The sequence below is a fragment of the Ostrinia furnacalis genome, unplaced genomic scaffold, assembly GCF_004193835.3.
Source record: "Ostrinia furnacalis isolate ACB-3 unplaced genomic scaffold, ASM419383v2 OfSCF7415, whole genome shotgun sequence".
In the NCBI taxonomy this organism is placed as follows: domain Eukaryota; kingdom Metazoa; phylum Arthropoda; class Insecta; order Lepidoptera; family Crambidae; genus Ostrinia; species Ostrinia furnacalis.
The window spans coordinates 271,226-284,954 of NW_021137654.1; the positions used below are offsets into that span (position 1 = coordinate 271,226).

Below are 13,729 nucleotides of genomic sequence, written 5' to 3' on the forward strand. Positions count from 1 at the left end.
TGCATACGTATATAAAAGTAGTCAGCATAGAAAATATCTAGTTCAATAGCATCTTATTGTATTTAGGAATCATACGACTTCATTTTATTAATTTTTCTTTTAGTTAATACCCTTAAGAAAAAACGAGAAGTATCTTTAACGTAAAAGCTACTCGTACCTTCACATCTGTTTCAAAACTTTCACAAATAACGGTAATGTGATAGAGATTATAAGCTACGATATCCACAGCTAGCGGATTTCCTTGAATATTAGTAGAATTTAATTAAATAAACTCTGAATAAACCCCAAAAAGTTTATTAACAATAAATTATTCATAATTAACTTCACCTCGGTGAACTTTTTGTGCATTGAATCAATAATTTAATGATGCATTAAATTAGAATAATCCTTGAATTATCATTTTGACCGTTTACTTATATTTGACACAAGGTATTCCTTAGCTCAAATACTAATCTAGATTAATTTTCTATGGTCCAATTTCGGAATGTTAACTAACTATTGATAGGTGAATAAACAGTTACTCACCAAGCAAGAGCAGCAGCGCACCCGCCGACCGCATTGCGGACAGCGACATTCACTTCAGATCACAAATGTATCCCTAGAGTAATCCCTATAGTCCTGAACAGCTGTGTCAGATAGGTCGGATGCTGTGGAATATTCGTGTCGACAGTGCGTGTGTTGTGTACAGAGACGTCCGCGCGCGCCCGATGCCTCCCAGAGACTGACGCCGCACGCTCGGCGCCGGCGGTTTTGCTGCGCGTGAGTTGTGCAAAGAGGTTGCACCAATCGTCGGCTGCTGTTTACATGTCGTTGCACATCGGATCGTCTTGACATCGAACAAACACTGTACACATTGTAAATGCACTGGAGAGGTGTCTTCAAATATTTTGGTTGACACCTTGATTCTAAAATTGGCCGGAGCTCTTCATGTCCAAAAGCGACGGTAGTAGACTAATAAAACCTTGTTTGTCCGTCGACCTTTGCGGCTATTAAATGTCTGAAATAAACGGCGAAGGCTACGATGTTGAAAATCTTGTCCAATAAGGATTTACTGTGGGAAATGTTAGTGGGTGGATCTAATTTCGAGGTTTTAAATAATTACATGACCAATTACAAATGTGCAACACGCCAAATATAGTATAATGTCCCCATTTTATTTTTACATCTTTCCTTTAAAAGAATATCTATTTGCTATTAATCAATAACTACTTAATTGACTAAATTATTTCTCTCTTGGTAAGGTTTACTTTATACGAATTTTAGCAAGCAAATATTTTACTTGGGTAAGAATGGTAATGATTCAATGATCATTTATTATTTTTATAAGTTTGTCAACATATAATCAACAATTGAAGAAATAATAACGTAATAAAATGACAAAATAAGCAATAATCATCAACAAGCTTAGTTCTCAAATGTTAAACTATTTAAATGGCACTTGATTTCATTAAATACAGAAAGAATTATGTAAGTAGGTACAGTAGGTCTTACCTACAAACTATTTCAATTGTCTGTCGATCCACCCACTGTCATTTCACTCGAACAAAAATAAACAAATCCCACGTCGCTTCCTACAACAATGCCGAATTGTATTGCATCGAAACCGAGTTCAGATTGAAAACAAGACAATGCAGCTCTAAGATTGGTCGGGTAAAGTTCGATGCGGCAGACAATGTCGACGCGGCAAAAACCACTGAGATTTACTCTAGAAATTACTTTCATCATAATAATTATAGCCATCTCCAGCTCCACATCATGGGAGAATTCTTTTGAGATATGCAGACAACACTTACGCCAGTTTCAAAACAAGTGAATCATCAAATTACTGAACTATTTTTCTTTCTTTCAAATTAAAGATACTAGAGAAAAAACACAACCCTCCTTCTGGTACAGTCGGGTAAATACTGAAACAACTGGAATCATCGAACTGATAATTTGGTAAGAAAATTAACGTACCTATTTTAACCTCCCTATAGATTTAGTTTTACTTTAAGATCATGAAACATTTTAAGAGTTTAACACGAAGATGAGGATGAAGAAGGTAAATAATGTTAATGTGGCGTTTGGCCTTGCTATAATAGAAATCAAATATCATGACTTCAACATTTTTAAGCAATTTCGCAATCCTCGCCCCGAATTGGGGTAGTCAGCAAGATCCGCAGACGATCGCCAGACGGGGATATTGGACGCCCGAGGCGGCCACAGTTGGGCGCAGCACAGCGGGCTCCACGGTATTGATTCTGGCCAATTCTGTTGTTAACTTGAAGTCAAAGTCTTAAAGTCAACAAATCTCGAATGTTCACGAACGAATTTGCCTTGCACTACCAACAACGTCATCAAGATCCTTGCCTGCGCGCTTGTAGGTACTGGTCAAGTAGCCACATACTCGTACCACAGCATCTGTGGTCCTGTGCTAAGATTTTGATTCCCAGTGAGGGCAGGACTGTAGATCCGAAGCCATTGGCGATGTGATAACGGATGTGGGATATTTTTTATGCATTACAAGGCAGCATCTTCTATATTTTTTTAAAGGTTGTAATATTGCTGTCTATTTGTTGGAGCCCACTAAGTAAATCTACATCTCCTACATGAGATGATGAGAGTAAGTAATTATCCATCGTAATTTGAGGAGTTTAGGCATTGTAATTAATACGCAGTTACTTTCTTCGACTTACTAACCTGTGTGACCTAAATAGAGTAGGTAAAGGACATTCAATTTTGACGTACATTCCAGCTGGTCTCTCTTGAACTACTTGCTTTAATCAATTCTACTAAGTCTAGTCCATTAAGTTTCTTCAATACTAATAATATTTATTTGCATTAAAAATACATTCCAAGTGTCAAAGTTTAAGATCATTGCGCACTCGGCATACAAATCTTTATCTAAATTCAATCCACACCGTTGTAAGTGCGTAATCTCAGTAGAGTGGTAATTAAACTCTTAACAGTAGACAATTCCTGCGTTCGATTTCTATGTGGGACGGTATTGTGCTTTGACTGTTTTTTATTAATTTACAATCTGCATGTATTTTGAACGTTTTCTTGCGACGTCGATTTAACCATTAACCGATTTTATACACATAAAACTACATTGCATTAGTCAGAGAAAGTATTACCTTACTAGAATTGCTAGAGAAAGAAAGCATTAAACTGCTTGTAAAGGATGATGGGCACAAATGTANAAAAAGTATCTTTATCTTCGAACGCAACCAGATCTGAGGCTGGTGGCCATAGTAAATGTTGTTCGTCTTGGTAAGACCTTTCAAATGACACTACAAACATTACTATTGGAGCCAGGTACCATTCTGCAAAAAAGTATGTATATCTTCGTACACAACCAGATCTGAGGCTGGTGGTCATAGTAAAAGTTGTTCACCTTGGTAAGACCTTTCAGACGATACTAGACTCATATCTATTGGAGCCGGGTACCATTTTGCCCATTGTCCTTTAAAGTACCATACACGAAGAACACATTACCTTAAGCTGTTATAAAAGGGCTAGTATTTTATACGTTTTTAACGCTCACTGCTTGTAATAAAAATGGTAATAAAAACATTATTCGGATATAAATGTTTCCGAAAAGAAATCATTATAAAAATATGAATCTAATAATTAACTTTTTAAAAAAATAAAACCGACTTCAAATGCGTGAACACAAAAAAAAACTAAAAATTAAAAATATTGCGTATAAAAAAGTTCATCCCCAATTTTCCACCCTTGGGGGTGAAATATTTTCTTCAAATTCGCATGAAACCACCCTTTTGATAATACCTATTCAACAAAAAAATAATCTTTCAAATTGATTTATAATCGGCGGAGATATTGCGTATAAAAAAGTTCGTCCCCAATTTTCCACCCTTGGGGGTTGTTTTTTCTATTATTAAATTTAAATGGGACCACCCTTGAGGTATTACCTATACGCCAAAAAAAGATTTGTTCAAATCGGTTCATAATTGGCGGAGTTATCGCGTAACAAACATAGAAAAAAAAAAACATACGGGTCGAATTGAGAACCTTTTTTGAAGTCGGTTGAAAAATAACTGACATCTATTACCTATATCAGCACTACATACATTCAATTTAACCCATTCGGAAGCAATTATGAAAACTGACATCAAATGGTTTTATTAAGGAACTGAATGCGAATGCTGTAAATTAATTTGTCTTTTATGACATCGCTGTATAAGTAGTTTTTGTTTTAAAATGCCGGCAACATGACGTGAAAATGCCGACACTACTGGCACTACTGGGCAGGTACCATAGGGTCAGATGTTCAACAATGAAACAATGGTACACAATAAAACACTGCAATATTTCTTAAATGCTGCCATATCGTGCACTATATCGCGTAAGGATACTTTCGACAATACCCCGCCGCACCTCAGTTCGTGTCGGCGCCACGTGTGAGAAGACGTGTCTGTGGAGCATTATTTATTTTTTTCACCAAAATGTAAATATTTTTGTCGTTATTAAAAGATTTTTGATAAAAATATGGTTGATAAATTTATATTTTTCATGATTACCTAGCATTACACATATATCATAGACTAAGTGGAACTAAATTATATGTTAAAAGTGTTACAAATTAAATTAGTGATTTTTTTTTGGGGTTATTAAAATAAATCCTATGTATACCTTGATTTTTTAGAATCCAGCAGAGATGTAAACAAACACTTTCATACACAATTACACCATAATCACTTACGTGTTCATAATATCATACACGTTATTTAACAAGCCCATGAAACCAACTTTATTTTCACGTTTATACAAGTTTGAAATCAATCTTTGAAACAAATTATTTTAGCAAAATACGTGGACGATGAGAATTTGTGAGACTTGTCAAATTGACTTGACGTTTAAAATCATGTGTTATCTCCATATTGTCTATGACTTGTCTCTGACACATCAGTGCCGTAACCTGTGAGTCATAGACAATAATCTGTAAATTTAATCGATATTATTTTAAGTATTCACTTNTGCAATGGTTGTTTCGTGTATGGAAAAATGTGTCAAATTTCGCGGAGAATACTTTAAAAAGCAATAAATACATTTTTAAATAGTAATGTTGTTTCACTTCCTTGATTCCCGAAATTTTCAGTGCCGCCCTCGTATTATAAATGCGAAAGTAACTCTGTCTGTCTGTCTGTCTGTCTGTCTGTCTGTTACGCTTTCCCGCTTAAACCTCGCAACCGATTTTGATGAAATTTGGCATAGAGATAGTTTGAGTCCCGGGAAAGAACATAGGATAGTTTTTATCCCGGTTTTTGAAACAGGGACGCGCGCGATAAAGTTTTTCTGTGACAGACAAAATTCCACGCGGGCGAAGCCGCGGGCGGAAAGCTAGTCTTCTATATTTTTGTTAAAGGTTGTAATATTGCTGTCTATTTGTTGGAGCCCACTAAGTAAATCTACATCTACTACATGAGATGATGAGAGTAAGTAATTATTCATCGTAATTTGAGGAGTTTAGGCATTGTAATTAATACGCAGTTACTTTCTTCGACTTACTAACCTGTGTGACCTAAATGGAGTAGGTAAAGGACATTCAATGTTGACGTCCAATCCAACAGGTCTCTCTTGAGCTACTTGCTTTAATCAATTCTAAGTCTAGTCCATTAAGTTTCTTCAATACTAATAATATTTATTTGCATTAAAAATACATTCCAAAAGTGTCAAAGTTTAAGATCATTGCGCACTCGGCATACAAATCTTTATCTAAATTCAATCCACCGTTGTGAGTGCGTAATCTCAGTGGAGTGGTAATTAAACTCTTAACAGTAGACAATTCCTGCGTTCGATTTCTATGTGGGACGTGTATTGTGCTTTGACTGTTTTTTATTAATTTACAATCTGCATGTATTTTGAACGTTTTCTTGTGACGTCGATTTAACCATTAACCGATTTTATACACATAAAAGTACATTGGATTAGTCAGAGAAAGTATACCTTACTAGAACTGCTAGAAAAAGAAAGCATTAAACTGCTTGTAAATTCAAAGTACCATACACGAAGAACACATTACCTTAAGCTGTTATAAAAGGGCTAGTATTTTATACGTTTTTAACGCTCACTGCTTGTAATAAAAATGGTAATAAAAACATTATTCGGATATAAATGTTTCCGAAAAGAAATCATTATAAAAATATGAATCTAAAAAATAACTGACATCTATTACCTATATCAGTACTACATACATTCAATTTAACCCGTTCGGAAGCAATTATGAAAACTGACATCAAATAGTTTAATTAATAAGGAACTGAGTGCGAATGCTGTAAATTAATTTGTCTTTTATGACATCGCTGTATAAGTAGTTTTTGTTTTTAAATGCCGATAACATGACGTGAAAATGCCGACACTACTGGGCAGGTACCATACTACTACCGCAATGATTCTAATTCAAACCCACCTGCCACCTATTTGACAGTGCCTGATTATGACTAAATACTTATTTGATGCCCCAAACAATCCACACCTGCCTGTGTGCCTAAACCCACCCTAATTTTCTTGGTGCCCCCCAAAACGTGATGCCCTAACCTTAAACAATTGCTTAATTTGCTTATGGGTTATCCCAGCACTGCCTATTGAAACTAAAACAATCATGAATATCATAATCTCCGATTTACTATTGATTTCTAGGGCGTGGCGTAGTCGATCTGTCTGACAGAAAGCGCCTGTCCAAATTTCAGCTACCGGCAATGAATCACACTATTGAATGCTGCTTACGTACGTACGAATATCTATCATTGAAGTATTGAACGATGATGACTGCGCTGATTCCTATTGTTTTACCATGTGGCGCAAACTTTTAGCAAAGTATGATAAATGTATCTTGCTTGCTTGCTTGCCAGGGGGCCTAGATTAAGTGGTTACTTAAATAGCCCTGTACCTCTATCCTCATACCTACATAACGTGTCTCTTCAACTAGAAACGTTTAGCGCCTAGTTATAGCAATCCTTAGGTTTTGACATGCAATTTTAATTTGTAAAGAGACGTAGCTTCAAAGTTACCTATTTGATCGTTAAGACAATGCATTGTAATACATAGAAAAGGAAGATAAAATAATTAGGCTAGGAATTATTCGTAACTTCTCATCAAGCAGACAGACAGCTGAGATTAAGATATTCGCCTCGCGTTGCTTATGCTTTGCTTTAAAAGCATTTTCAGCTCGCCAGCGCTCGCAACATCGCCCGACAAAGGATTTCATTCCGTTACAACTTTGGTCGTTTGTTGTGTGCATTTAATAAATATTAATTAAATAGTTTGTACTGTACGTTGCACTTCGTTAATGGTATTTATTAAATTCTAGTTTCTCAGTGCTAATGAAGCTTGATTTACTTGGGTAGATATACTGTGCTTTGTAACGATCTTTAGATTCAAATTTGCTCAAATAATAATGTCCAAGAGCCTCTTTCTATTTTTTTTTATAAATTCAATAAAATCTAGATCATCAAACTACATCATGCACAAAAGATCCCAAGCATGGGTCGACGTGCACTACGCTTACCTGTGCGTGGCCCTGCACAAGATAGCCACCTACATAATTAGGTACTCTTAATACGGGTTTCTTAGGTTCTGAATATCTTAAATGTGTCTAATAGTTATTAGAGCGGGTCTCTATCTCTATCTAACAAAATATGCGCATGAAATCCGCCTTTACATTTGACCATTTATTTGTAAAACTACAAATTATTAAAGTTGAAAAATATGGCCATGCTAATAAAATGGCACTACACTAGAATCAGAAACGCAAACGAGAATGTGTGGCGAGGAACGAGGAGCGAGTGAAAGTGCAGAGTGCGCGAGACCGCGGCCTCCTGCCCTCCGGCCTCCAAGTGTGTGGCGCTATGGACGGCCATCGTGTATTGAACTTCTTTCTTGCCTGCCTCTATTACGGATGATAATGACTCTAAATTCAGTTTCAGTTTGGGCGTGGCATAACTGATCATCAAACCTGATTCAACATTATTTGCGGTCTGGTCAAAGTTAAGTAATCTTCTCTAAAGGTAAGAAAATAAATAAAAAATAGTTTGTATTAACTTGATAATTACTTATTCGAATAAGTATTCAATACTGTCCTTAAAAAAGCCTTACCTTAACTCGAGGTCTCTGGAACCGGCGCTAATAATTTCACTGGTAGGTATTTTACTTTCGGATAATTTTATTAATTTTCTCACAATCACTCTTATCAAGTCTAAACTCTATTTTAACAATGACAGTTCCTTTAATTACCTAATTTTTTTTGGTAAGCAGTATGCAATGGAATAATTTATTTCACAAAGTTGGATCAAACTTTCAAACATTCCCGCGATTGTTAAGTTTTTTTGATGTCATTAAAAAACATTACAATCTTTTTAACATTAATCTAACTACTTTTCTTGCAATTTGTCATCTTTATTTACAATTTTGTTATATTTTTATAGCCTGACCAGGAACATAAAAACCCTCGCCATGTTGCGGAAAACTAATGGTACTAATTTCTTTTAATGGCAACAGTAACTGAAAACTTCATTGACATGTCACCTTGCATGTCAGTCTATTGTTGTCAAAGTGTAAACAAACTTTATTTTAAATGTGTGCAATTGATTTTGTGAATTAAATTGCTAANCTTGTAATAAAAAATAGTTTGTATTAACTTGATAATTACTTATTCGAATAAGTATTCAATACTGTCCTTAAAAAAGTCTTACCTTAACTCGAGGTCTCTGGAACCGGCGCTAAAACCCATTTCACTGGTAGGTATTTTACTTTCGGATAATTTTTCTCACAATCACTCTTTGTTGAATTCTAATCAAGTCTAAACTCTATTTTAACAATGACAGTTCCTATAATTACCTAATTTTTTTTTTGGTAAGCAGTAAGCACTGGAATAATTTATTTCACAAAGTTGGATCAAACTTTCAAACATTCCCGCGATTGTTAAGTTTTTTTGATGTCATTAAAAAACATTACAATCTTTTTAACATTAATCTAACTACTTTTCTTGCAATTAGTCATCTTTATTTACAATTTTTGTTATATTTTTACATTAAATAATTTTATAATTTCGGGTTTTACCTTATTTTTTTACGAGGGCAATACAATCTAACAGTACGTTTTCATTTACTAATACACACTGTAAGTGAAAGTGAGTGCTCTGTGATTGGTTGCATTGCAACTTAGCTTGTAACCAGCCAATCACAAGTGAGACCTTGAGTTATGTTGCGCAACGAAAGTGACATGTCAATAAACCGGAAATTAAGTTTATGTCAGTGTCTGGTTGAGGTGTGCGAAATGTTGTGGTGACCTTTTATTTTAGTTAGAAAGTTATTAAACTAATTTTAAAGTTATAGAAAGGACTTAAAAATGTATATAAAATGGTTTATTTTACTAGCAGTGATAGCACAAGGTAAATTTTTCTTTTACATAGTCCAAAAGTGCTCAAAATCAGATCGTAACTTTCACCTAATTGTGTACGTATTTATAAAACTTTGCAGACTGTTCGTCACAGGATGAGGATGGGCCTTACAGAGGGAAATACATTGGGAAACTAAATTCCTATCACCACCAGGTCAGTTCACAAGGTTTATTAACACTTTCATTTACTTTTTGTTAGCAAAATACCCCATTTTCTTCGGTCTGTGACTCAGTGCCATTTCAAGGCAGACACAAAAGACATTGTTTGGAATTACTTTCTATACAATATTTGACTGTAGGGTAAAATATTGGGTCTATAATTTTACTTAATTGGTTCCAAGATTAATTAATTAAATTAAATTAATATGAAATCCTTTGGAATGAGCTGCTCTACTATTGTATTATTATTCCCATGAATTGCTCAATAGCCTTAAGCAATGGTGATTAAAATATTCTCATAATAAACATTAAATTAATTTAATTTAATATCCGTAATCTAACTCTATCTAATATTTTGTTCTCGGGGTTCAAGGTATCTGGCGAAGTGTATGCAGTGGATGAGTGGACCATCATACTTGTGAACTTCAACTATGATGGCACGGGGGACGACACCTTCTTCTGGGCCGGAGACGCAGGCCGGCCGGGACCACAGGGCTTTATCGTGCCCGATGAACATGGCAAGTTAGTGTCAATCATGTACTTGGTCTATTGAATATTATATTACACAACACTTAAGTGTAAGCTTATTGAATTGAAATTGGTATACCACTTCCTGTGCCAGTTTTCACAGGTCAATGTATCCTAACAATGACGTCCTGTCATGTTTTTGTATTAGATATGTCTTTTATAAATCTTTAATTCAATAAATCTTTACTTATCCAATGCAAAATATTGAATTATTCAATTAATGATGAGGAACTTGTTTTTCTAATGAACATTATTTGTAGGGCAGAATTAAGTCATTAGTCTTGCTAATAGCACTGGTTTAATCATTTATTGATTTGACATTGCAAAAGTTTATTGATTCTAATGAATGATATTGTCATATGGTGCTCCCGGTATTACATGCTTTTAAAATTTGAAAGTATACGACATATCTGATTAACAAAATAACCTACTCATAGCTTTTATTGACCTTTTTAGGCCCTTCATTGGGCCATGAGGTTTTCTTCTTACACCAACCAACCCAGGCCATTCCATAAACCAAAAGGTTGCAGTAGTCTGGATAACTGGAGATAGGAATAATAAACATGTTCTCCGAAAAAGAGCTAACAGTCCATACTTGGTTAGGACATAGTGGCTGTCTATCAAATCTACAATACTGGTGATTCTGTTCCTCTCTTGTACAAGTATAAATCTTCTAATTTAAAGAGGCTTAATGCTCGTTTTCGCCATCAATCCCTAATTTTTAAGTGACCCCTATGGTAACACATAACAGGAATTTTGTTTTCCTAGGGGTCACTTAAAAATTAGAGATTGATGGTGAAAATGGGCATTAGTCTTCTATAGTTAAGTTCCAATTTGCATCACTAATAAAAGGATTAAGAACATTTACAACTTCGTTTCAGAACCAACATCCTGGAGCGCTACTACAACCAGGACGTTCGGCTAACGCTGCCGGAAGGCAAGCGAATCTCGCGCATCAAGTGGCTGGCCGTCTACGACATCGCCAGCCAGAACGCCTTCGGGGACGTCTACGTGCCCGATGACTTCGAATCGCCCGCTCCACGCACTATTGGCCCACTGGTCGGGGAGCGAGTGGTGTCTAGCGAGTCGGTGCTCATAGCTGATGCCAGCACTATCATGTCAGTAACATTTGTTGCAAATTGACCCTAGTATAAAGATACTTTAGCTCTAGAAGGTAGCCTTCGGGGACGTCTACGTGCCCGACGACTTCGAATCGCCCGCTCCACGCACTATTGGCCCGCTGGTCGGGGAGCGAGCGGTGTCCAGCGAGTCTGTGCTCATAGCTGATGCCAGCACTATCATGTCAGTAACATTTGTTGCTAATTGACCCTAGTATAAACTGTCGATGTGGGATACTTTAGCTCTAGAAGGTAGCCTTCGGGGACGTCTACGTGCCTGACGACTTCGAATCGCCCGCGCCGCGCACTATTGGTCCGCTGGTCGGGAAGCGAGCGGTGTCTAGCGAGTCGGTGCTCATAGCCGATGCCAGTACTATCATGTCAGTAACATTTGTTGCAAATTGATCCTAGACACCCTAGTATAAACTGTCGATGTGGGATACTTTAGCTCTAGAAGGTAGCCTTCGGGGACGTCTACGTGCCTGATGACTTCGAATCGCCTGCGCCGCGCACTTTCGGCCCGAGCGGCCGGCTATTGGGGAACGAGCGGTGTCTAGCGAATCTGTGCTCATAGCTGATGCCAGTACTATCATGTCAGTAATATAATCTGCCGTTTGTTGCAAATTGTCCCTATTGCATATACTTTAGTTTTAGAAGCCCGTGGAAAATACAATTTTTGCAGCCAACAAAAAAAAATAGACACCAGTAACGCCATGTAACATTTCTCTGTGGTATTAACATTGCCTCATAACATTGTTATAACTTTCTTTGCAGTATCCCTGAATTCAAATATGACGGCACCGGCGAGGAGGTTTACTTCTGGACAGGAGTGGGCCCGCAGCCTTCGTCGAGAGGGATCAAGATACCTGATGATTATGGCTAGTAAGTTCCATTTGTTTTCTACAATTTTAATTATAACATTATCATCTTTTAGGTGTTCTTGTTTTGCTAGCGCCCGCGCATCGTCGGCACAGTGCCACCAACTCTGAGCAGTTACCGAACGAATTAGATCCGTGTGGATTAGGAGGGTCCCATGAAACAACACCACAACAATTTCATGTGACTGAAACTATGAAATCAATTAGATATCTCTACCCTTTGACAGATCGCTGACAGGAATGATCTTACAAAGATACGTATATCATTTTGATGTACGGAACTTTTGTAAATGTAAGTGATGTTCTTTTCAGCCTGGAGCCGCTCCGAGCATACAAGGGCGAAGACGTGCGTCTAACCTTACCGGGCGGGCGCACAGTGTTCGACATCAAGTGGCTATCCGTGTACGACTTGGGCGCGGCGCGCTCGCTAGCGGCTGTACTGGTGCCCGACGCGCTTAACGTGCCGCCTGCGCCGCTCGCACTGCACCCTTACAGGTCGGTATAATTATACATAGCTATCTATCTATTACTCCGTCTATCCCCAATCCCCAGTAGGTACTGATGATGATGATGATCCATCCGACCGATTTCGGCCATGGCGACCACTCCGACTCCTAGTTGTGTTGGCGGCGCTGGTGTGCCCGAAGATGGCTTACGTAGCCTATTTACAGAACGGATCCTGCCCGAAATCCAGTTTGGCTTCCGACCTGACCGAGGTACCTGTGAAGCTTACCTCTATTGCGGCCCAATTTTACAGGTCTTGTTGTCACCATCACTGTCCTATAGATTTGGTCCATCAGCTGTATCTCCTGCCTAAATACTTCGATCAGTTGGACTCCATTTTTGTGAACTTTCCTGGACGAATTTGACGGTCATCTTTACGAGATGATGAACATTACTTATGTTAGAAATATTTAATACTTTCTTCTTAAAAGTAACTATTTTCTTTAGAACAAATCTGCCACACTGCAAGCAGCTGCATCGAGATTACCAAGTCTCCTGGGAGAAATTCGGCAACCAGATCACCATCGAACTAGCAGCCCGGGTAAATAATTATCTTTGCTTCAAGCCTGTTCATTCAATGTACTCTAAATTGAACTTTATCTCTTCACAAAACACTTGCTTTTCGTCTGGCAGATCGATGAAAACGAATACATGGGCTTCGGCATCTCGGGCAGCGACAGCAAGACACAGATGTTAGGCGCCGACCTCGCGGTCGCCTACTACGACGCCAAGATGCAGCGCGCGCTCGCTACCGACTACAACGTCACCGCTATAGCGCCGGTAACTTGAGATACTAACATTTTATACACGTACATCGTAGATGGGGCATTCCACGCGAAGCGGACAGGTAAAAAAAGTCGATGTTTCCGATTTCAGTAATATTTGAGTATGTTCTACCTATACATATTGTTGATACGTGTACCAAATATTTTTGTAATTATAATGACTAGTTTAAGAGCTATGGGTCTTCGAAGTTTTCGACAACCGGTTGGCATGCAGTACTTCAAAGCCGATTATCGAGTCATAAAATTATATATTAAAATAATTAAACCACGGGATTTATTACTTCATTTACCGTGCTTTTTAACTGTATTTTTGGAAACGAAAAAAAATATATTTTTTCCTATAAAAAATGCAAATTAA

At 37.4% G+C, this 13,729-nt stretch overlaps 2 protein-coding genes across 5 annotated transcripts in view; one reads left to right on the forward strand and one right to left on the reverse strand.

Moving 5' to 3' along the window:
* The window catches only part of Skeletor (DM13 and DOMON_DOH domain-containing protein skeletor), an 87,728-nt gene extending 86,875 nt beyond the window's left edge, over positions 1-853 (reverse strand). For 3 of the 4 annotated variants that reach the window (XM_028320603.1, XM_028320605.1, XM_028320606.1), the window contains exon 1: positions 526-853. In XM_028320603.1, the coding sequence (XP_028176404.1) occupies positions 526-574 (49 nt within the window). In that variant the 5' untranslated portion in view covers positions 575-853. The remainder of the gene's footprint in view (positions 1-525) is intronic. The other variant, XM_028320604.1, reaches the window with a different exon arrangement.
* A 1,173-nt stretch (positions 854-2,026) lies between these two features.
* Positions 2,027-13,375, forward strand: LOC114364437 (protein Skeletor, isoforms B/C-like). Its single transcript, XM_028320608.1, has 8 exons — positions 2,027-2,041; positions 9,932-10,080; positions 10,968-11,208; positions 11,258-11,388; positions 11,979-12,086; positions 12,395-12,577; positions 13,034-13,127; positions 13,220-13,375. Exons 1-8 carry the CDS (start codon positions 2,027-2,029, stop codon positions 13,373-13,375), a joined length of 1,077 nt encoding a protein of 358 aa, XP_028176409.1.
* The last annotated feature ends 354 nt before the right edge of the window (positions 13,376-13,729 follow it).